Genomic DNA, 24,852 nt, shown 5'->3' with positions numbered 1-24,852 from the left:
TCACATCTTTGGCCTCTCAATCCTGCGTGGAGAGCTAGGGAGCTATGGATACAATTGCTGATCTTCTGTTTCCTCTGTTCTGCTCCAGAGCTCACTGTGCCAGGAATGTTTAACTTGGATTAACTACCCATTACCTGGAGGCCAAATACTCTACTTTTGGAAATCTCAACTCATATTCAGCAGATGCATTAAACATGTGCTGCAATGGCGGATGCAGCCCAGGTCTGTCAGGTGCACAGAGGGAAACCTGTATCTGCCATTCCCTGATCACTTGGCCCAAACTGGAGAGGATCTTAAGCTACACATAGAGAGAAGACTTTCTGAACAAGGTTTCTGGGTTGTTCTTGGGGATGCGATAAGGGCTTAACCTAACAATGCAGAAATGGCAATATAAAGACTTTCTTCCCTTATCCCTACTTAGAAAGCAAGCCAAGATCTGATGACCTTATCACTAACTGCTTTGTCTTGGGCTCCAGGACCTTTCTGAAGGAAATCCAATTTTACATGTGTCACATCCCAAGTCACCACAGAGGCCACTTCCCCCAAACTTGTTATCACCCTGGCAGTAGGAATACTTCCTTAGAATCTTTTCACCCATTGAAGGGAAGGCTAGGAACTGACTATGCTGACTGTGACAAGACTGTTGTGCTCAGCAAACATTTACTGAGCAACAATGACAGTTGAGCCTGGGCCATGTGCTCTGGGACCAACAGTACCACATCACTCCCTACCTGCTAGGGGTCTGTTTCTTCTGTGTTAACTTATTTGCATCAACCTCAACAAATTATGCCAAACCTTTCCCTCCTCCCTATTCAAATCTTCCTTCCCCCTCCCACTTTCCATCTGCCTCTCTCCACTCAAAGACATACTGCTTCACCAAGAAATAAGTGGCCATGGTAAGACAATTTACAACTGAATCACTTACTTAGTAAGGTTAGTCCAACTAGACATCCATAGTCTCACTGCTCTCTCTCAGTTTGACAGAAGAGGCCCTCAGGGACGTCCCCCTGAAGAGGTTGAGTTTTTGACTTAAGTTCCCACTCAAAACTGGTCAACAAGCTAATCCTGGGGGATTCCAACTACAGGAAAGGAAAATGTGCTACCTGAAAGAATTCTGGTGTGTACTGAGCCAACATGTGTTACTGAAAGAGTGATGAGCTCAGATATTCTGAACTCAAGGTATGAACATGTTTGTAGTACACAGGAAGCAAACTCTCATTTTAAATTTCTTCTTTTTATTATTCTAAATAAAAACCACACTTTGTGCTGAACAATGGAATATAAAAGAATCAGATGTACAACGATTTTAAACATCTACTATTTGGGAAAAAAAGTTTACAAAATATACAAAACTTTACAGCAATAGATAGTAAACACTTAAATATTAGGAGGTCAGTACTTATTAATTTAATGGAAGGAGTTAGATGTCAACAACTTTTTTCCGTTTCTTAAGAGACTTTAGCTATTAGAGATGGAGGGAATTGGAAGGGTTGGACAGGGGAGGGTGTTAAAGAAACATCAAAATCAAATATTTCATTTTAATTCAGATGTTAAGTTTATGATGCATAATCACATTATGCTATGCACCCTGCTTCCTGTCTCATTTGGTACAGGATTTAGGGAAAAGGACATGTGGGGACTCCCAGATGGGCACAGACTGCTCCACACAGTCCACTCCCATGCCAAAAAATTCAGTGTCTGTCTACAAAGGGATTTAATTTCACTTTCAAAGTTGAGTGGTCTGGGGAAAAAGAGCACAGCAGGAGGCCAGAAAGAGGGGGGCAGGAATAATCAGTAGCAAAAGCCTGACTGGGAAAAAAGGCATTGAAGCCAAAGATTTGTCCTGGAGATAAAGGGGTGCTAATAGAGGAGAAAATAAGTGAAAAAGAATTTTTACCCATTTCTTAGTTTTTAGGGGTTGTTTGGGCCCAACACCCACCTTACCTCCTTTTTTTCCAACTAGCCGTGAACTAAAGGGACTCCCTGGAGTCTTAAAATTGAGGACCAAATACTGTTCAGCAGAGCTCCCAGTGGATGCTGTGGCATCAATGAGCCATCAAGTCACTGGATGCCAGGGTACTGATCCCCTGTTCTGGCCACAAGCAGACTCCACAGTTCATCCCAGCATGCCATACAAGGATTGCTGTTTCCCTGGAGGAAACAAATCAGCAATGGCCTCAGATTTGGTTTAATGCTGTACAACTGCCATCTTGAAATTCCTAACAATTTGTGAACCAGAGGGCTTTGCAAATTATGTAGCTGGTCCTGAGTACAGATCAAGAAAAAGGGAAAACAGGTAAAGAGAGAACATTCAAGGGTCAAATAGAATTTCAGAGCATTACAGAAGGGACAGTGCTAAACTGGGTTCCTGGAGAGAGGGGGCAACACAATCAAATGAGCATTAGGTTGAAAAATAAAAAAGGCAAAATAAAATGAATCCCTTTCACTGGGTAGGTATCTTACAGTGCCCTTTGTCACAATATAGTGTTTCAAGTAAAACTCAGAAAAGGGTGAGCTAGAGGCAGAGGAAGCACAGAAGGGGACTTCAGTGTGACTTCACACAGAAGGGGAGTTCAATGTGAATACAGGGGACACCCAGCAGGGTAGGGTTTGGTCAATGAGACTCATGATCTACTGATCCTGTTGCTACATATCTGACTGGGACCAACTGGGCCTCCCTGATCAACCATTTAGCCTTAGGGGCATCAGAGGGTGCAGTTTTTTTGTTTAGTGTTTCAAGGGCAAAGTTTCAAGGAACTGTTTTTTGGTTCATTGGCAAAAAAGGAAAACTTCACAGTTTCAGGTTAAGTATACAGACCACCCAGCATCCACCATGCCTGTTTTTTTTTTTTTTTTTTTTTAAAGGATTTCTCCAGCATGTTTATCTACTTTTAGCTATCTGACCTGTAAGTACTATTTCTCTCAAACTGACCCCTCAAAACTCAGTCCTCACCAACAGTCTGGGAGTAACCATCATGCTTGAAAAGCTTGGCAGATGATTGACTGTGGCCTATTACGTGTCCCCTTCTCAAATTCCTAATGGTCAGCATAAGAAAGTGAGAAGACAGTCAGGAATGAAGTCTCAGAACTTCTCTCCTGAGAATGTCCCAAGTTGGGTTTAGATGGTAAAATGTCCCAAGTTGGGTTTAAAGGTGAGCCTTTAACTGGACAGTGTGCCTTGAAGTGGCACATAAAAGTCTCCTGTCATCTAGTGAAGGACTGGAGATTCCTGTGCTCCATTCTGAGGCTTCCTCAATTCCAAGCCAGGGAGAGAGGCAGCAGGCCTATTAGAGACAGAGCTTTGGTTTGGCCATGTTTCTTAATACAAACAAAGACAGGAGGGTCTCTATGTTTAGAAAGGATAAGAAACTGTAAAAAGGTCCTTCCTGTGACTTGATCCTCTCAACTCAATCCCCAATCTACACCATCTCAGGATGGAAGGGGAATGAAAAGTCTGGAAATTTAACTGGCCCAAACTTTCTAGAACTTACCTAAAGGGCTCTGTGTATTTATTCTGCTACAGACATGTGGAGACAAGAAAACTGACTTGTTTAAAAGGCTTGGACACATTCTCCCTGATTATACTCCTATTCCCCAAATCTCTGACCAGGACTATTCCCTGGAATATGGCTACTTGCTGGGGAGAAACTCATTTTCCTGAACTCTCTTATCCAAAAGAGATGCTGGGTAATATGCATACAAAAACAAAAAATAAATAAATATTAACATCCAAAAAGGCTTTGTGAGTTAATTAGCTTGCTTGTGAAACAACCCGGGTGTTGCTAAGTCCCACCAGGGGCAGTGTCAGGCGAGGCCAGGAACTCCCAGAGCTCGCCTAAACAGGGTGAGGTAGTATGAGCTACTGAGGTGCCACCTCGTTGAGTATGCAAGACTGAGGGCCCTCTCCCTCCAGCCTTCTTTGGGCAAGACCCCTTCAAAGACCAACTAAAAATGAAGCCAAACAGCTACATGGACTGGGTCACCCAGGAGGGCCTGAACCAGCTCCACCCAACAGCGCCCCCTGAAGGTGATGCAAAAACAGATCAAGATCAATTCCAGCAGGTCAAAGGTGAGCTGCCAAAGCTCCAGCACTGTTAGAACAGAAGTAAACAACAGGTTACCCGACTGAGACAGTCAGAATGCACACCCTGCTACATACCACCAGTTACTCAGGTCCCTTTAATCCTGAAGGGATCACAATATACCACCACTGCACACCTCCTGGGTCTTCCCATCTATCCTATAGGCCAAACCCTTCTGGGTGGGAAACCGATGTAAATTAAGGCAAGGTTGCTGCTGTCAGACCTCCCTCTCCTCTCCACCAGGAAACTCAAGGTCACTAGAGGCTACCAGAATAACAGATGATTATATTCCCTTACTCTCTGCTCCACAGGGAAGGCCTGACATCTCGGCCATCATTCCATGTTGTGTTTCTTTGGAAATGAGGAGAAAAGAGAAGCCTCCTCTCCTGTCCATCCAGGTTGCCACTGCTAACAGCACTACAGGACACCCCTTCTGCTGGCAAAGAGTCATCCCAAAGCTTTCCAACATAAATAGAAAGCTTTGTCCCCATTTTGGATCTAGTTGTCAAAAGATTTTCACTGTCCAGTCAGCAGATTAGAGCTATGGAGCAGGCAGGTACCTCCATCTCTGACAACTTTCCCCTGCTAAGGGCTAGCTCTGGAACCTGAGGTGAGCAGCCCCCCTGCTAACCAGTCCCTTCCAAATGACCACATTCCCCAAATCTTTCTCATAGCTGGTCATCCCAGTTGGAGGTCTGGCTATAATAACCACAGTGAAAACCTCTCTCCACATCCTCTCCAGTGAGGCTGTTGGTTGGATTCTTAGCAGCATGAAACCTAACAGTAAACTAAAACTAGACAGGCTGGGGAAAGGGATCTAACTGCCATAAATGCTTGACTAGATCCCAAAACCAGCCTCAAAAGAATCAAAAACAGCCCTGTGTGGGCAAGAACAGGTATGGAGGTAAATGCAATAGGGCCATTGCTTCTCAAAAACAGTCACAGCTTATGTGCTATTTCTTTTTTTTTTCTCCTTTAAACACAACACAGAATAGAATTCCTAGCAAGGCAAAACTGCAGCACCCACTGAGGAGGGACCAACAGCCATTAGAAAATCACTACCCTGGCTGCCACCTGGAAGCTCCCCACTGGCTCTACTGGGACCAGTCAGCTATCTGGGGTCTTTTCGGCCTCTTTGGAATGGATAATGTACATGAAGGTTTGCTCGATGGTGAAGTCAGGTGGCAGGCTGCCTTTGTGCACACCAACATGTTTGCTCATGAGGTTAAGGGTAGAACTGTAGTGGCCACACACAGTGCAGCGGTACATGAGTGCCCCCGAGTGTGTCTTGAGGTGGCATTTGATGGTCGAACGGCCTCGGAAGAACTTGTGGCACACCTTACACTGGTATGGCTTCTCGCCTGTGTGGATCCGACGGTGGTAGTTGAACTCACTTGTATGGGCAAACCTTTTGCCACAGACCTTGCAGCTGTACTTGCTATTCCCAGGTTGGCCCTGCAGAGCCAGATCCTCACTCAGGAACTCCTCTGCTGGCAGCTTCCGTTTCTGGAGGGCTGAGTGCTGTAGCCCCAAGCCAGGCCTTATGTCAAGGCTGCTGTTGCACTTGTGCTGGCTGACATGGTAGCGATAGGCAGCCTCAGACCTGAAGCTCTGGCTGCATAAATGGCAGCGGAAAAGGGCATCTTCTAGGCTTTGGTGCACAGCCATGTGCTTCTCTAGGAGGTGCCAGTCCACAAAGCTGCTGGCACAGACAGAGCAGGAGAAGACCGAAATGCCCAAATGGGAGAGTGTGTGCCACATGAGGCTGCAAAGATTGAGGTGGCGCTGGTCACAGACACTGCAGACCTGTCCCTTCAAGTTCAGATGGTCGAGGATATGTCCTCGGACCACATGGAAATCTTTGGCCAATACTTTCCCACAGGCAGCACATTTCAAATCTGGTGAGGCTGTCCCTGAAAAGAGACCCAGCTTCCCAGGCAGGGGCTCATTGGGATGAACAATGATGTTGTTCTCAAATATTCCATCCCGTCGGTGAAGAGTTAGCTGCCACTGGGTGAAGAACTTTGTTTCACACATGTCACAAGAGAAGAGGAAAATACCAATGTGGGACAGGACGTGGGTCACCCGAGAGTTTCGGTCCTGGAAGTGGGTCTCACAGACCTTGCAGTTACCTGTCAGCAGGTCCACATGGTCCCGAGCATGTTGCCGGATCAGCTGAATGTTGGGCTCTAGAACTTTCTTGCACACCTGGCAGGGCATAGCTTTATTCTCTCGGTTGTCATTCTCTCCAAAAAGTTCATCCTCACTGTCATCACTCAGTTCGATCACCTCCTCAGCTGTCCCAATCTCCTCAGCAGTGTCTTCAAACTGCAAGTCATCATCTCCCAGGTCCTCTAGCTGGAGCTCATCCATCTGCCCAAAGCCTGGATCTTTGGAGTGTTCACTATTGCTCATACAGGAGTTGGTCCCAGTGGTAATGTCTATTGCATTGTCAGGGGTGAAGAAGCTGTTTTTACTGAAATCTCCATTGCTTTGAACTTTGTATGGCTGGCAAGAGCTCGTGTTAGTCTGGATACCTGTGCTAACAGTGCCTAGGACTGGCTGGGTCACAATACTAGAAACAGATGTGAAAGGAGTAGAGACATCATGGTCTTCTGTCTTTGGTGGCAATGATGGTTGCGGCAGAGGCAAGCCATGATTAGCATCACTAGCAACATTTCTTTCTTCCTCTTTATAGCTTCCTCCCACATCACTGGACAACACATAGTTTCTATCAGGACCAAAGTGCTCCCCACCACCCCGGAGTTCTCCAAGGGAATGGGCAGGATCTGCTGAGGGACAACTCAGGGTGCTGGACTGGTTGTCACTGGTACTAGTCAGAGGCTTTGTCACAGCAGTGCTCTCGAGGTCAGGAAAGGTGGAATGACAGGCCCGGAGGAGGTCTTCCATGCCCAGACGCTCAGCCACCTCATAGATAACACCAACGTTAATCAGGTCTGTGAAGAGCTCTGATGTATAGACAAAGCTCAGAATCTTCTCAAAGTTGGCAGGAGTAATGAAGTCTACCACATAGGTCCTGGCAGCATCAAGTCCAGTATTCAGGAAGAGGTTCTGGAAGTAGCCAGCTGCACAGGCCAGTACGGCCTTGTGGGCCGGGAAGGAGCGGCTCCCCACCACAATGGTGACATCGCACATGGTCTCTGAGAGCCGACACTTGTTGAGTTCCTTCAGCAGGTTATTAGGGTGGTTGGTGCTTTGCAGTTTGATCCTCATGCCCATCTTAGCAGCTCCTAGGAAGTTGCCTCCTTATCAGCACAGTTAATCTGTAGACAGGAAGAAAAAAAGATGGATGGCCAAACACATCCCTGCATGAGAGGGGGCTCTGCAGGAGAAAATCACATCATATTTTTAAAAAATATTTTTTAGTTGTCAATGGACCTTTATTTTATTTATTTATATGTGGTGCTGAGAACTGAACCCAGTACCTCACACAGGCTAGGCAAGCGCGGTACCATTGAGCCACCACCCCAGCCCCAAAATACCACCATATTGAATGCACCTAAGTCCCAAGGAAGAGGATAAATGGACATGGACAGCTGTTCTATTCTTCTGGGGGCAAGGACAGCAAAATGGTAAGACAATGACCTGTCCCCCTGCATAAACACCCAAACACAGAATCATGATAATAAAACCTAAATCAGAAAAAAAGCTGATTCACTCCATCTTAAAAGTCAGAGAGGTTGTAGGCCTTAAGTTAGTGCCTTACAGCTAGACAGAAGGCATTCCTTTGAACATAATCTTATATTTCATTACCACAGCAACTAGCTCAAAGTTTTCTCACATTAATTTCCTCTTAAATACACTGTGCTATCTCAGTAATTCTATTTCCTCTTGATGCTAAATGCCATGCATATACTTAAATATAATTATCAAAGCTCCATTAGCTGCTGAGGAAGAGATAAGGGTGTTCTCTTCTGTCATTTCCGTGTTCTTTCAGACTCTATATACGTCTCACACTCATGAATTCCCATCTTTCACTACCTACACTACATGCCTACTCTCTAGCCCTATAACCCAGAGTTATTACAGATGCTGGTCTACCACATTCTCTGTACTTATTCTGTGGATGAAGTTTAAATACTAAACCAAAGAGGAAAGCGAATTAGAACACAACTGTGGTAAATATTACTTCCATACGTTTCATTTCTTTTTACCAACATTTACCAGGTTTATGCTTATGTTGACACTATACTAACAGATTTACTCAATGCCTTTAAGAGAGGCATCTAATTACGTAGGTAAGACTCCTGCAGGCTAGTTCAATATCACTTTTTCCCTTTTCAGCTCCTGCACACCTAAGTTGCATGCTTGTTCAGTCTCAAGACTCGCCCTGCGCAGTAAAACCCCTTTCTCCATTTCACAGATTCCACCAATAACTCCCAACTTTTTCCGGGCCCAGCAAGCTTCTGAGTATTGTTGGGTACCAGCCACGCATCTCTCAGGCCTTGGCGGCCACTCATCCACGGTGGACAGGTCAGGGCACTGGGCAGCCTGAGCCGAGACCAGAGTGGGAGATTCGGAACTTCAGGGGAGGACGCCCCAACAAACGGTGGCACCGCGGTCTCCCCCACGGACGATAGAATCCGCGCGGGCAGGGCATTGGACTGGACAGGGGCACTCCACCTGAAGGACCCCGAGCGCCAGCGCCCCCCAACAAACAGCGCGGGGTCCACCCCGGCGACCCTGAGTGGGAGGCGGGGTGGGCGCGGAGCCGAAAGGGGCCACAGAACGGCTGCCGGGCCGGCGCGGAGGCGCGCGGCGGAAGGATGGGGCCGGCCAGGAGAGCGGGCAAGAGGAGCCCAAGGAGAGCGACAGAAAGGCAGGGCCGGGGTCGGGCTCGGCCAGGGGCAGCCCTAGCCCGGCCGCGCTTACCCGGCTCCGCGGGGCCCGAGCACCATCGCCGCCACCGGCTCACACAAAGGCCCCGGCCCGCCGTACCCGGCCCGACGAGGAGGCGGCGCCGCCGGCCGCGGCCAGACTCTCCATCCGCCGCGCCACTCGCCGCGCCGGCCCGGGCCGCCCCCGCCGCCCGGCCCGCAGCGCCCCCCGCCGTCCCGGAGGAGGCAGCGCCCCCCGCCGCAAGGCCGCAGCGCCCCCAGCCGCCGGGGAGGAAGCAGCGCCCCCTCACGGCGGGGCCGGGAGCCTGCCTCCGCTCCAAGACCCCAGGCCTGGCCTTTCCAAGAGCAGATCCAAGACTGGAAGATCACCTACTCTTCGCCTTAGCGGCTGGGGAGTGAAAAGACCGATCAAAACTCATTTTGGATCTGGTAGTCCAAAAGCTTCTCAGAATGTCCCCTGTTGCAGTTTTACAAAACATTGAATGCTTTCTGAAGACAGCTCCTGACTTCATCTCCGCTCTTAACCACACTCCCTGGTAGATGCTTAACAAAGCCTGTGTGAATGATTCAAGGAATGAATGAATGAAGGAGCACTTGAGGGCTGGACCACTGGTGTCCCTCATTCCACTGATGACCCACTACTGTCCCTCCTTCTGTGATAATAGGAGCAAATATGACTCCATTTTGTTTTTTGACTTCATCCTGTAAAACAACCATGCCAAGTAGAAGAGTCATGACTGGGGCAAGATCTTCTTTTCCTTTTGCTATAGAAACCTTTAAGAACATAAAACTACCTAATGGGGTATTGTTTCTGTAACTAGGGTAATGGGGCTCTGTTTCTGTAACTGGGGTGATTGGGCTAACTGATTGGTTAGGCTTCCCTCCGCTTGACTGCACTGTCCCGCTTCTGTAACATGGCTTGCTTGCATTGGCTAGACCCCCCCAAAATCACTTTTGCGGTTTTCAGGCTTATAAGGAGCGCCCTTGGAATTGTTCAGGGCTGGTCAGGGGAACAGCTTTATGTTCTGGTCAGCTGCCACCGGTGTGCTTCAATAAAGGCTTGATTTGATTATACGTGAGTGGTCTGGAAGTCAGTTTATGAAACCCTGGGACGAAGCTTTAACTATAACACTTCCACTTAGCCAGATGAAGGAAGTCACAGAATCCATTGCACCCTGGAAACCCAGGCCAGTCCTTGAAGCCTGTACTTCCAGAGTCTTTATAGAACTCCATCACTCTGCCTTCTCAGCATTCTAAATACTCTCCTCAGATGTGCCTGTCCAAAAGTAGCCCTCAAAACAAAACAACCTACCCTGCCTGCCCTCCCCACAACCGCCTCCGAGACTTTGGAGGTCTTGGTTACCCCACTCTGTCTCCCAACAAGGAAGAAAGGTCCTGGCTCCAGGACCCTTCTGTTTCATCCTCTTTCTGGTTTCCTCCTGTCCACTGCCTAAAGATAACCCTCAGTCAGGCACAACCCCTCAGGACAGTCATATGGTAGGGTTCTAAATTCCCTGATGAATAAATTAGAAGGAGGGAACACAGGATCTTGCCAACTGATCTAAGCCAAGTTTGGCCATTTGGTGATGGCATGTTCTCTTGATGAATTTGGAAGATCATATGTCTTCATTTCCACAACCTCACTAACTGATGGTTGATAGTATTGAAAGGAGGCACTGTACCCCAAAAATGTAGCATTTATTAGCTAGAGGGCACAAAAACAGCCATGCAACCCGATCTTATGGTTTGGGGCTGAGGAATTCTATTTTGCCCTCTAGTAAAAGGGTCACTTAGAGACTGATGCAGTCGATGTTCTAATGGAAAGCCCAGCCCCCATGACTAGGCAGGTGAAAGAACTCACACTGGTCAGAAGATTCCAGACCTCCAGTACAATTCTAGAGATGCTAGGTGAATGACTTGCAAGGGCCATGGTTCAATCTTCCTAACCATCTGCTTAGGCCATCTCTGGAGTGTTGACTCCAGTAAACTTCATGAACTAGCAACCACCCGAAGGATGCAGGTGAAAGTTTATGCTGTTTATACTCAAGTATTTTTATTTAATTTATTTATTTATTGGTACCAGGGATTGAACCCAGAGGCACTTTGCCACATTCCCTAGCCTTTTTTTTTTTTTTTTTTCGGGACAAGTTCTCATTGCTTAGGGCCTCGTTAAGTTGCTGGGCTGACTTTGAACTCATGATCCTCCTGCCTCATCCTCTTAAGCCACTGGGATTACAGGCTTGCACCACCATGCCCTGTTGAATATTCTTTTTAAAATAAAGCACCACACAGTCACAACACCACTCATACAGAATGCTAAATGGAGAAGAAAGAACCAGGAACTTAGCCAAGGTCTTCTTGAATGGGTCTACTCTAGTATCAACCTCTTCACAACTAACAGCAAAAGGAGGGTCAAAATCCCTTCACACATTCTCTAAATTTAAAAAGAGAAACTTGATTTAAAATTTGTCTTCATTTTTCCTGCAATCTCCAGTATTGCAATTTTTGTCAGCCCCACCAGAGAGCAATCTTTCTGCATTTATACTCGTACTTGGCAAGCAATTATCTCACCTCAGCATATATGCCTGACTCCAAGTCTAAGCAGAATCAACTGTCAAAGTTTCCATAACCCAAAGGAATTCTCCATATTCCATGAAAATATCCCCTTTGAAAAGTGAGAGGTGCCTCACGGGAGAAAGGCTCTAGGATCTAGAGTGGGGGGCATCCTTTGACCTCTGCTATGAAGGGGGTTCTCTCTCTCCTTTCCCCATCCACATCATGCAACAACTGTCAATCTAAGGTGACTCCAGTCAGGTTCTTGGAAGACAAAACATTCACTAGTTTGAAAGAACTACCAGAAATGGCCTCTGACTCCAAGATCTTGTCCTGATGCCACCTTGGGAGAGCTGAATGTCAGCTTTATATTAATGCAGTTGGGGGGCACAACCAAGGCACCTGAACCACGTTAAGATTGGGGAGCCTGAGAATTTCCCAGGATGTTTCATGGGTACAGAGACCCCCTGGGATCAGTAGGCTGTGAGCACTGGCATATCAGATTAATGAAAGATACCCACACCCTCCACATTAAGTGCCTTTACACATTCTGAACTACTAGGCCAGTGCTGCAGGGGCTAATAACAGGCACATTATAGAGGAATATGAAACAAATGTTTTCCCCATTAATGCTAAAGATTTCTGTTCCTCTCTTTCTGGGCCTCGGTAGTCACTTCTCTGTCCACCCTCCATTCCAGCCAGATCAAGTTCTGTTTGTTTTTCTTTTTTCTTTTTGTACTGGGTATTGAACTCAGGGGCACTTAACCACTGAGCCACATCCCCATCCCTACTTTGTATTTTATTAAGAGACAGGGTCTCACTGAGTTGCTTAGGGCCTTGCTAACTTGCTGAGGCTGGCTTGGAACTTGAGATCCTCCTGCCTCAGCCTCCTGAACCACTGGATTACAGGCATGTATCACTATGCCTGGCTCTGTTTGCTCTTCCACAACCCTGCTAGTCTATAAAATCTGTGTACAGATCACCATCTCATCTCCATGGTCTGTCACAGAACCTGTGCTCCATGTTTACAGATATTAAGATGGTGCAGTACTATGGACACATCTTCTTCTGTAGCAGTGTGCTTTGCACAGCCTCGATCCTACCTCCCTCTCTAATTAAACAGTGTCAATTCAGGGACTAAGGTCTCCCAGGTTTATCTTAGAAATATACACAAAGGGCTGGGGGTGTGGCTCAGCGGTAGAGCGCTTACCTCGCACATGCAAGACCCTGGGTTCCATCCTCAGCACCACATATAAAAATAAACAAGTGAAATAAAGGTGATGTGTCCAACTACAACTAAAAAATAAATTTAAAAAAAAAGAAATATACACAAAATCAGAATATTTGGTTTTTTCCTTATCTGAAGCTGGTCTGTGAAAGCCTCTGAGTGTTAAAAATTATATTCTAAATTCATATATTTATTTTTTAACCATTAAATAAATCTAATAGTAATTGTGTAAAGCACTATCAAAGGCACTATTAGGGCAATTGATATGTGTACAAAATAAAAATACTTCCATTTAAATATATGTATCATACACAGGTATATATGTATTTATAATGTAGCTGGAGAAAAGGAAAAGAATACATCACATCACTCATACGTAAAAATTCTTTATTATTGGGGAGTAGAGAGAGACATTATATTTTTAATATAGGATGCTACAGAAACAATATTCAATCTACAGAATCTACAATCAATGACCATTGGGACTGGTGTAGTTTCTTTGCAGTTTCCACATCAGGCTGGGGTAGAAGAGTTGGGGAAGGTGTCAAAGCACAAGAAAGTTACAAGGATGGGGAAGAAAAAGGGAAAAAGGAGAACGTGCACCTGGCATCACGATAGGGGACAGTGTCTTCATGATGCAGCCCAGGGGTCCAAAAGTGGAGTGCTAAGGACAAAAAAACAAAAACACAAATCACATCTATGTTCTGTGAAACTCCCACTGACCACCTGCTGGGGAAGCAGGGGACAGGGAAGGGGCATTTGTAAAGGAGAAGAGACGGGAAGTTTTACACCTCAGTTTCACTGCAACCTTTAGACAGAAAGACTGGACCTCTTAATATCAGGTGCCTGCCCCTTCCCTGCTGCCCATCCAAGGCACCAGGTGCTAGTGCTCCCCCTGCCTTATTTAGTCCTTCCTTTTCCCAGAAACATCCCAGAGAAAGGATGGCACACAGATTACTTCCTTTTCCAACAGTTTCATGTGAATGAAGAAGATGATACAATGATCTGTGTTGATCCATCTCATCTAATCTCCTCTAAACACCAGCCTTCAGGGACCTTCCGTCCTATTCTGCCTGGCACCTAACAGGTTGAGAATGCTTCATCAGTGCTGAGATTATGAAGGCTGCAATTATGGGCCTGGTCCCTCTGAAAGAGCCTGGATTCACCAGCAAACATTAAAAGTAGATTTCCACAATGCACTTGTTTTTGCCATTTGTATAAAATACTATGGCAAAATTGCACTGTAATTATCTTTATGGCCGGTGCATAACGCTGGAGGAGAGTATGTCATCCAGATATAGCTGCCCATATAATTATCTGGCCGACGGCAGGACTGAAATAACCATCTAATGAGAGCAAAATGATACGGTAAGCACCATGTAATCAGCGAGTTACAGTTATTACAGCTCTTTGTGCCCTCTCACCCAATAGTAAATGGGGGGCCAGACCCAGTCTCTGGTCCAGGGAGTCATGCACAGGCAGTATCATCACCAGCCAGCCCCTTGGGTCTCTGGCTGGCCACCTTGAGACCAGCAAGTGTGGGTTCTAGGGGCACAGGGAGAGAGGCAGGGGGCTCCCTGTGATTACTGGGGTTCACGCATCTTTCTCCTCTCCTCTTCTCACCCTCTTTTTATGGAAGTTAGTGAAAAGAAAGCTATTAGTTGTGCGCTATTGCTGGGGTGTGGGGAGATGGTGTCAAGGCATTAGGTTCTGAGATTTGACTAGACAGTTTCCCTGGGGGCTTACACTCACAGACAAGTGAGGAATCTGCCAGCCAACTCAGGCCTGAGGTCCATCCCAGACAGCTCTCGCAGGCAGTTCAGAGCCAGCCACGAGAAACACTACAACATCCTCCCACCTCCCAGGTCCAAAGAGCCATGATACAGCTAACACAGCATTGGGCCACCAGGCACCAGGCACTGTTCTAAACATCCTCTCTTTACTCCATCCCCAAGACCACAATGCTGGGAGGTACCACCATTGCCCTCATTTTTCAGATGAGTAAACTGAGGCACAGAGAATTAGGTAACTTGGCCATGGAGTCACAGTTAGAAAACGGCAGATCCAGGATTCAAAGTTAGGCCATGTTCTAATCCCTACATGGCACATAGAGGCTAAGATGTGGTTTCCAGCTACTCCTGTTAGACTTTAGAGTCCCTTGCATCTCTTCCTAAATCATCCTGTGTCTGACTAGCTCTATGCCTATTTCCTGAGTCTTTGAACCAAAAGATTCAGCCTGCCCAGGAGGCAAATGTTTCAAATGTGAATTGGACACCATATCTATAGTAATCAGATGATGACCTCTCCATCATAAGAAAACAGGGTCCAAACAACAGAAACTGCCTGTTAGGCTTCTTTTAGGGCAAATTAATGAGCATTAATGTCTTTAGCATCCAAGGAAATGTACAACTGGCAACCCCTCCCCCAACACACACAATCACACCAGTCCCCTCTCCACTCTCCACCAATGGTCCTTACTTTATTCTGCACTGGGGGGATACTTGAGGGTGCCAAAGCTGGGGATGTTCTCTGGATTCACATCAGTAGGATTATCTGGATGAAGTAAACAGTGTAATTAGAATAATTAGAAAAGATTTTTCTTTTTTCTTTCTTTTTTCCCTCCAGTACTAGGGACTGAACCCAGGGTTTCATGCAGGACAGGAGGGATTTTTCTGAATGTGTCCTTTACCCTGACCCAACATCCTAGCTAGAAAGGAGAGTGTTGGAAGAGAGTTGGGAGAGTGGTGAGGAAACAGAGCCTCATTCCTAGCAGTAGCAGGACTATCTTAGAAAAGGCCCCCACTCATTGCAACCCCCCCCAAAAATCTTACTTTTCCTCTGGTGACAAATAGACACTTAATTTCTGTCATGTCCTTACCAGTTCTCCAAATTCTTCTACTATACCTCCATACACTCCTACCTGGCTGGCTGTTTCTCTTGCCCATAAGTCCAACAAAGAAATCATGCATGTCACCTGCAGAAAAAAGCCAAAATTGTCAACAGAAGGAGTGATGCTTTCCCCATACATGTGTCAGGACTTCTGAGGTTGGGTTTCTAGTCTGTTTCTTTATACTGACCCTTCACAGCTATCCTTTATGACCACCTTTCCCTCCTCCACATTTCAAGGACTCTCTGTCCCAGCAGGTGCCTGTTTAGCATCTTCATAGGCCCCAAGAGATCCTTTGGTTCCTAATGTCCAGCCAGTGAAGTAGGATACCACCCCACCCCACCCTCTGGGCCCTGGCCTTCACACCTGCTGAGGAAGTATGTATGAGTGGGAGAGACAACTCCTAAAACTGTCCTCCTAGCTCCCTAGTTGTCTTTCCCAGTCATACAAAGCTGGCTCATCAGTTGTAGCTGACATAGTGTCTGCACCAGCTGAGATGGGGCTGGCCAAAATGGCCCCTAGGCCCCTGTCCATGGAGCTCTGAGTAAGTGACCAGGGAAGCAGAGCCTCCTTGTGTCTCCCTCCCAGCAGCAGCAAGATTATCTTAGAGTCCATGTCATAGGTATTTGGAGGACGAAGAGGCTACTCACGTTTTTGGGGAAGTGATGATTCCTTAGGATCTGAGAAACCAAGAAAATGTGCGTAAATGGGGAGCAGACCAAGAAAGTAATGATGAAGGGGGATTAGCATCACAACCCTTACAGATTCACTAAGCTATGCTCTGTCTCCCACCCTCCCAACCCACCTAAATGGGTCTCCCAGGCCTATTTCATCTTCAGAGTCATTCCTCTCACACCCTCTCCCCCGAGGGCTGCTTCCTACCCACGCTAGCCTTGCTCAGCACTTTGAGCAATCCTTCCAGGGAGACAGGGCGGCTGTCAAAGAGTCTCCGCAGCAACGATGGGGGCAGCTGGTAAAGATCCGAGTCCTTTAGGGAAGAGAAAAGGAGGGCTGAAGGAGAAGGCTCATACCCTGTCCACACACTCTTCCCATATAAAGCAGCCTGAACCCATTACAGCTGAATTCCAATACATCTTTCTTTCAGGATTTCCTCTGGTTTACACTGGAAGAGAAGCAAGTACTCAGAGTATAATGTATGGACCAACAGCAGCACCAGCACAGAGGGGAGTTTGTTAGAAAGGCAGAATCTCCATCTTTTGCCAGACCTGCTGAAGCAGAATCTGCATTTGAACCTGACTGATCCCTAGGTGATTCATATCTACTGTGAGGTTTGAGAAACCCTAATGAAGCATCCCTGTAGGCTGGTCAACTGTCCTGTTTGCCTAGGACTAAGGACTTCCAGATATGAAGGACATTCTGTGCTCAAAATGGGTCAGTTGATCACACTAACTCCTAAGCTCGAGGACTGTCCTCTGGGGCCCCATTCCAATCCTGCAATCTCTCAGTGACAAAGGCCATAGGTTCTTTTCTCCCTGGCATATCAGGAACCAGTGTGCCCAGGGATGTGTTTGTTCTACTAAGAGAGAGCCACGAATGCCCCCATTCCCAAGAAAGCACCATCAGACAAAGCAGGTGTCCTTTGGTCTATACTCCATGAATGAGTCACAGACAAGACTCAGTCCTGAGGTGGGGTGGCAATAGATAGCCAGGGCACACCAGCTATGAGATCCCCCCATTCTGGGCTATGTCCATGGACGTTCCCCTCTCTGCTTCTTTATGGGAGGGAATTCTCTCATACTCCCCTTCTCCATGGCTTTTTGCCTCTGGTTTTTGCTCTCTCTCCTTTCTGTCCTGGATCTGTAATTTCAGGAAGGCCACATACTTGGAATGATATCCCTTCCTCTTCCTCACAAACAGAACCCAGATTCTGGAACTGCTGCCCAGCAGGGGCTCTTATGATTTTTTTTCTAGCAACTTGGGCACAGCAGGGTAGTGGGTACATGCCATATACCCAGTTAATTGCAGTTGCAAAGACGATGATTGTATTTGGAGACTTTCACCTTCAAACTCAGCAGAACCTCTCTCCAGAGCCCAGGCATCCTTAGGCTGCTATGCACACACAGCAGTGCATTTACCCAAGTACATACCAACCTAGTTGCCTGGGCACACTAAGGGCACACATATATTCTACCCTCTTCCTGCCTCAATTTCCCCATCTTCACAACCTGTGGGGAGAAAGGGCTAGAGGGCATTCGTCTTTCATTTGCCAGGAAGAGCAGAAGGGACATCTTATTACCAAAAATCCAGCAGCAGGTTTGTCTCTTAATAACCCAGACACTCTGACTACCCCAGACTGGAACTTTGGGGCACCAAACACAGGGTCCAGCCCATATCTGGCACTCCTGGGTGATTCTGAATGGGTTCAGGGCTTTTGGATCTGGCGCAGCTGCTGCCACCTGCAAGGCTGCCCTGCAATCTCTTTTTCTCTCTCTTCTTGGCCCAGCAGACACTTTCCCCAAATTGTTCAAATACTCTGCCGCCCAGCTCTTGTAATGAGATGTTAAACAGATTGGAGCTGGAGAGGCGGTTAGACTTTGCACACTGAATTTGTAATAAACTCCACCCATAATCATCTTAAAAGCATTTGTACCAGTGTAATTGCTGTCATTTCAAAACCTTCTTCCCTGCACTCTCCCTGCACCGTAACCCTGGCGGTTCCTATTTTTTCTTAGAGGAACTTTGGAAATCAGGGCTCATTCTGACTTTTGGGGTTTTATTTTGTTCTGTTTGTTTTTGTTTTGTTATCCCATTTAAGCAGAAGCTAGAGGCAGCAAAGGTAGAGGAGGGCAGGAGACGGATTGAGATTTTACAAGTACCCAAGATTATAAGAGGTGGATAAGTGGAGGAAAAGACAATTTATTTTCATTTTAAAAATAAGATAATACACATAACTGATAGGTGAAATAGTATGCGAATGATCATTTGGGAGAGACATTCTGCATTTCCTACTATCCAGGGAGTAAATAAGATCTGCCCTTGCCAAGAATAGAATCTGAGCCAGACCCTACAGAACCTTAGACCACCTTAGCTCACCTCTCACAGGACTATCAAATCACCAAGCCTCCTGACAATCAACCAACATATTTGTTGGGCACATTTTATGCACAAAGACATGCAGAGACAAAGATACTTAAAGATCTGAGACAATGGGAACGTGAGAGGATCAGAGAGGCAGAAACCCCAAAAAAGACAAAACACCCTAGGACAGAGAACCCACGTAACTCCCAACCCTGCCCTCCTCCCTTCTTCCGTACTCCAGACAGGCAGAACCCCAGGTGTCCATGATGTTCCCAGGACTCTGCTATGGCTGCCTTACCTTGCTGTGGCTCCCGCCAGGCACCACCTGTTCCTGTGACTCTTCACAGACAACCCCAAAGGTCCGAGCCAGACCAAGGGCCAGGATGACTGCGAACAGCAGGGCACTCCTCATGGTGCTTTAGAGGGCAGAGAGGCCCTGGGCAAGGCAGGGAGGGGAAGACAATACAGATACATGAAAACACAAGAGGCATTTGTGACCAGCAGCTCGACTCAACCTGCTTTCCCAGCCGTCAATTCTCCCATCCTACTCGTAGTCAGAAAAGAATAAAACACATCTCAGAGCCAGGGTTTCATCCTTTGGGCTCAGTTTTCCTGCTCCTTCATTAGACATCACCCCAGGATGTGCCCTTGGCAATGAGCAGTGGTAAATGCTGCCGGCCTCTAGCTCCCAACAAAGATGATGATTTATACAACATAAACTAGTCTGTTTCCTTAATCAGTTTAAAAAGAGGTCCTGAAGGCTATTTTTCAGGACTAGATAACCCCAAGACTTATGCAAAAACTTTCTGCTGTGGAATAATCAGTCTGTTAAAGCTCCAAATATTAGCAGCTCACTACCCTACGGACACTTTCTGCTCACTACTCTGCTCACCTATCAGAATGCCATCTCCTTTATTCCCTCCTGACTCTGGCCCCTGACCCTTGGTGCCAGCTTCAGACTATCCAACACTCTTCCCCTTGTGCCTACCTGTGGGGCAGCTCTGAGCCTGGTGCTGGGGGGGACTGGCAGATCAGGGAGTTGATCAGTGGAGACTCCCCACTCCCCACAAGCTGGTGCTGCCGGTGCTGCTGATGCTGAGGCAAAGAGAGAAATGGTGGCAGGATCTGGAAGGTTGCAGGAACTCAGTCCCAGCTCCCCGATTAAGGCTCTGGGAGGGTCTGGGGGAGCCAAGGGGAGGGGCTGAGAGTCACCAATCCCAGGGTGGCTGGAGGGGAGGGGGGAAGATAGTGGGGGTGGGAGGACGCAGACTGCAGCCACATACCCAGACACACACACACACACACACACACACACACACACACACACACCAGATCTGGCAGTAAGCTGGAGCTGTCCAGCAGCCCACTTTCCAATGGCACAGAAGGTGGGCATTCTAAGGAATGTTGTTGGGTATGATTTGTCATAAAATCACCATATCAGGTCTAGCTCAATAGGTGTGGACCCTGGACCCCTTTCCTCCATGTTCACCCCCTAGCTCCTTGCCCTTTAAGCCTTCAAACTTGACAGCCAGGCTGGAACAGCACAGCAAGTGCCTCTCTGTCCCTGTCACATCAGGATCACCAGGTGCAGGCCCCCTACCTGAGGATTGGGGGTGAGTCTGGCATCCCTCCCATCTGCATTCTCTCTGTCCTCCTCCGAGGGGGGACTGCCCCATCACATTAGTCCTCACCCCAAGTAAGTATCAATGCTGCTCTCCTGTTGCTGAGTGCAGAGAGCCCTGTCTGCCTCCCTCCCCCCTCCTTCCTGACCCTGAAATAGTCAGACTTAGCTACATCTTTTACAGTTCTACCTTCTATCCCCCAGGGAGGAGGTATGAACACTCCACTGAACGGTCCCTCATCCCTCTCCTGCTCCACTGTACTCCAGCATTGATCTCATTGCTTCCCTTTTCCTTCAAAGTTACATTTTTCCCTGCCCTAATCTGCCTCCCTGCCGCTTGAGCATCTTCTCCTCTGACCTTTCAACCCTCTGTTCACACCCCACACCCATGAAGGGATTTATCTGCCTATTGCCACCCAAGGGAGAGAGTCCCAGAGGAGAGGCAGAGTCAGGTCAGGAACAGAGTCCAGACTCAGAGCAAGAAGTTGTTTCCCAAGAGATGGGGGAGATCTGTAGTGAAAGCCAGCTTCCAAGCAAGGCATCAACCTTAGTATTCTCCCTGGCACAGGGTTTCAGCATTCACAAAGTACTCTGGCATGGAGCAATCATTTGGTTTTCAGCAACTCCATCATGGAAGTAGGTAAGAAAGATGTCTATTTTTTCAGATGAAGAAACTGAGGCTCAAGAGGTTCGGTCATTCACTCCCATACACACAGCTACCAGTTGGTACAGAACAACCACGAATTCAGGTTCTTCTCACTTCATCTCTTCCACTCTTTTTACTGCATTGTCATGAACATTGACCTGTGAGAGAACAGTTGGCACTCCCAAAGGGGCAGATGGCCCACCTCTCTGAGACTTTGAAATATGGGACCATTTACTTTTCTACATCTTGGGATGAGAACAGTATCTCTCTCACATTTACCTCAAAGACTCCTTTTAACAAGGTCTTCCCTAATCATCCTATTTAAATAATTACCACCCCAATACTCCCTACATCTCCCTCCTGTTTTTATTTCTTCATGCACATTCATTACATCCACTATGCTAATTACTTATTATTGTCTCTTTACCACACACTACTTTCACTAGAATATAAGCATCACAAGGTCAAGAAGTTTTGTCTGTTTTTTTTAATATTCTTTTTTTAGTTGTAGTTGGACACAATACATTTATTTATTTATTTATTATTTATTTATTTATTTTTATGTAGTACTGAGGATTGAACCCAACACCTTGCACGTGCTAGGCAAGTGTTCTACCGCTGAGCCACAACCCCAGCCCACTTTTGTCTGTTTTGTTTGCTATTATATCCTATAGTATTTGGCATACAATAGGTGCTCAATACAATGAAAAGGAAAGCCAGAGTCGACTCAGCCCAAATCATGGATCCTTCATGGAGTCTCTCAAGTGTTGATGGGATCCTGAAATCCTTACTCACCACTCTACCCACTCTAGGATTTGGGCTATATTGACAAAAGTTACCCTGGCTGCATATGGCCTCATGTTCACCCTGACTGAGGGCAGCAGCTGGGTACCAAGTCCTCTTTATTATCTGAGAGGCTAATGGGGCCTGATTGAAAGCTTCTCATTACCCAGCTAATTGCAGGGGTGTGTGGGCAAAGAACATGGGCCAGAACCCAGGGCTGGAAGCATTTAGTGGGATGAAGAACAGAAGTGGGTGGCAGTTTACATACAAATGGCATGACTGGTTTATTCTTTTGAGAAGCCCAGGTGCTCTTCCTAATTGACTTGTCATCTCTCCGCCTTCTCTCCCATCAGTCTGGAGATAGAAGCCCAACCTAGGCAGGTGGAGGGAGCTGGGTGTGCAGAAGGAGGTGTTGGACCAATAGCCTCCTGGGCCCCATCTCTATATCGACCCCTCCCCAACTAACCCATGTGTCCCTGCCCCCAAGCCCTGGCACCAGGGAAGCAGGACTTTAGCAAAGGTCCACCATGAATAATGTCCTTTGATGATGCGGCATCTCACAGAGGATAGCGAGAGCCAAGGCTGTGGGGAGCAAAGGGATGGCAGGGAAAGCTGATCACCCTTGATCTCTGGGATTAGCTAAGACTTGAAAGAGCTGATGTTAACCTAAGTTAGAAAGGTGATGGAGGGAGGCATTGGAGAGCTGTAGCAGGCAGCTTCGTTTTGCCCATGAATCATATGCAAATGACATGTAAATTGCCTATTGCAGCTATAGAGCATTTAGGTATTTTTTCATTGAATATCTACTCGTTATGTGAGCCACATCTCAGATGCTGTCACCAGCCTAGAGTAGATGGTACTTGGAGTCCAGGCTCCCTAGCAGCAGATCCCACCTCACCCCCCAACAGATCCCCCTCATTATTGAGGGCAAGGCAAGGAAAAGGTGTGTACAGATGTGCTGAGACAGGTTTGTCAGTCTTTCTCTAGGGATTAGAGGTGGTGGTAGACCTTGTGCACACATGAAGACCTGCACCTGTCCACCACCTCATGCTCCACTTGTGGACTTCCTCTACATCCTGGAGAGGTGCTGGGTGTGAGGGTAGGGCTAGGGCCATATGAGACACTGGTTGGAGATACCAGGGAAGAATAGAAAATCAGCAGCATCTGTGACCTTCCATGCCTGCAGCCAGGAGACAGCTGGAGACAACCCACAGAGCAGGTTGATCAGGAAGATCCCCTTAGGGCCTCTTAGAGCCTGTGAAGAAAATCAGCAGAGCCAGAGCTCAGGACTGTGCCAGAGCTGGTTTAAGCTGTGATATGTTAGAATGGCTCCTCATGGTGGTCAGGGGAACCCAGGATGGCTGTGCCTCTCAAAAGATGGAACAGTCTAGATTTTGAGGATGCTGAGCAGATAGTGGGGAGGGTTGGGAGAGAAGGCTGATGCAGAACCCTTGCTTCTTCATGATGAGAAAGCCAATTCCAAACCCTGTAACACAGGTGGGGAAAACTGAGACCTGTAGTTTTCAGATTCCCGGGCTTCAGAAGCAAAGAAAAGCAACACCAGGAAAGAGAAAAATGGAGATAAGGAAGAATAAAGGAGAAGAGGAGCCCCATCCATCCTTGAACCATCATCTACCCACATGACTGACACAGGTAGGCCAGAGATCTATTCCTCCCCCTACACCCACCCCCTCCTTCCCTGGTCAGAGAGCTGACAGTTCCCTCAGCCCTGGGAAAAGAAAAGCAGGATAGGAAGCAGCAGCTGCATTTTCTCCTGAAATTGCTTCTGAAAATGACCAGACACTTCACTGGGAAAGTGACGACAATTTGGGCCCTGGGAGCAGGAGATGAGGCAGAGAGTGGGGGCGATCAGGATCAGGTCATCACCCCTCCCACACCTCCCACCCCCTGCTCAGCCAGACAGGATCTTTTCAGCCTGATTCTGAGAAGTCAAGGATGGGGGAGTCATCAGGTAGAGGAAGGCTGGCCAGAGCTGGAGCTGCCCCTCATCTAGACATAGCACCCACAATCTGGGCCCAGCCCCTCACCCACCTGGGAAGAACTGACACCCTGGGTCCTATCTCAGCTCAGAGCAGGATGTGCAGAAGCATGGGGCTCCAGCTCAGAAAGCAAGATTAATCTGCAGGCAGGAAGAGAAGTTAATCAGGTCTCCCCGACAGCATGATTACCTGGAGCCGTGAGCTGCCTGCTGATGGGAGCCAGGTGAGGCAGACCCCAGCCTCAAGGCACACCAAGCTCAGAGCTTAGTGGAGGAGACAAGGAAGAGATAGGGAAGGTGGAGGTTATGGAAGGAGGAAGAGACTTCCAGAGACAGTAATAAAGGCAGCGCTTTTTAAGCTCTTATAGAAGGTAAACCTAAATTTCACTGTGAGTATATGGGCAGCATGTTTCCCAAAGGTAAAGAACAGAAAGTAAGAGGTCGGACAAGACAGAATCTATGAGGAAACAGATGTTAAGGGGAGTGGGAAAATATATAAAGCATTCTATAAAATATAATTATATATTGATATTAGAGCCCACATGAACAGGGACAATGAGATGGTATGAGACAGTTGGGGACTAAGAAAAAGATAATGACAATGACACAGTAGAAATAAAGAGGAAAGGAGTTAAATCATAGGGGTAGGGGAACCTCCTCTTGTCAAGTGCCACCAGCCGCAGGCCCCAGCTGTGGAACAGTGATTAGCAAGATAACTGTTGGCGGCAGCTTGGCATTCTAGATGTGCGGAAAGGCAGTGGGTACAAGGCAGGCAGGTGTGATGAGTCCAGTGCTGAGCCTGGGGGTGGAGGGGTGATGGGAGCTCCTGGGTGCAGGGGACCCTGAATTACCCAGCTCACCTCAACTTACATGAGCCTTCCAGCCCTGGGCCTCTTGTCAGGCTAAGTCTTCAAAGCAATCCCGTCTCTGCCAAGAAGGGATCCTCACTTCTTCCCTTCCAGGGACACATTTAATGAATCAGCCCATCGGCCACCTGAGACCTAAGCACTGTCCCCGAAGGCCCCACCCCCACCCCTCTCTCCAAACCCCTCCCCCCAGAGCTCAGCCGGTCAAGGAGCTCAGAGACAATTTCCCTTCTTTTCCCTTATTATCCGTACTAGCTGGCTCTGAGGAGCCAGAGGGAGGGGAAAGGGC

General features: G+C 47.4%; 2 protein-coding genes across 2 annotated transcripts; both read right to left on the bottom strand.

Annotated features, from left to right (window-relative positions):
- Positions 1 to 1,218: 1,218 nt before the first annotated feature.
- Positions 1,219 to 9,081, bottom strand: Zbtb39 (zinc finger and BTB domain containing 39). Its single transcript, XM_027926481.3, has 2 exons — positions 8,976 to 9,081; positions 1,219 to 7,366 (listed from the first exon to the last, which is right to left on the bottom strand). Exon 2 carries the CDS (start codon positions 7,320 to 7,322, stop codon positions 5,190 to 5,192), a length of 2,133 nt encoding a protein of 710 aa, XP_027782282.1. The 5' UTR covers positions 7,323 to 7,366; positions 8,976 to 9,081; the 3' UTR covers positions 1,219 to 5,189.
- A 4,013-nt stretch (positions 9,082 to 13,094) lies between these two features.
- Tac3 (tachykinin precursor 3) lies at positions 13,095 to 24,697 on the bottom strand. The gene is made up of 8 exons (XM_027926469.2): positions 24,568 to 24,697; positions 19,637 to 19,743; positions 18,947 to 19,084; positions 16,492 to 16,597; positions 16,260 to 16,289; positions 15,643 to 15,696; positions 15,201 to 15,275; positions 13,095 to 13,386 (listed from the first exon to the last, which is right to left on the bottom strand). Exons 3-7 carry the CDS (start codon positions 19,058 to 19,060, stop codon positions 15,202 to 15,204), a joined length of 378 nt encoding a protein of 125 aa, XP_027782270.1. The 5' UTR covers positions 19,061 to 19,084; positions 19,637 to 19,743; positions 24,568 to 24,697; the 3' UTR covers positions 13,095 to 13,386; position 15,201.
- Between the last annotated feature and the right edge of the window lie 155 nt (positions 24,698 to 24,852).

This window comes from Marmota flaviventris, chromosome 3, assembly GCF_047511675.1.
Source record: "Marmota flaviventris isolate mMarFla1 chromosome 3, mMarFla1.hap1, whole genome shotgun sequence".
Classification (NCBI taxonomy): domain Eukaryota; kingdom Metazoa; phylum Chordata; class Mammalia; order Rodentia; family Sciuridae; genus Marmota; species Marmota flaviventris.
Note: the sequence above shows the minus strand (reverse complement) of the source record. Positions and strands in the feature narration are given on the sequence as shown.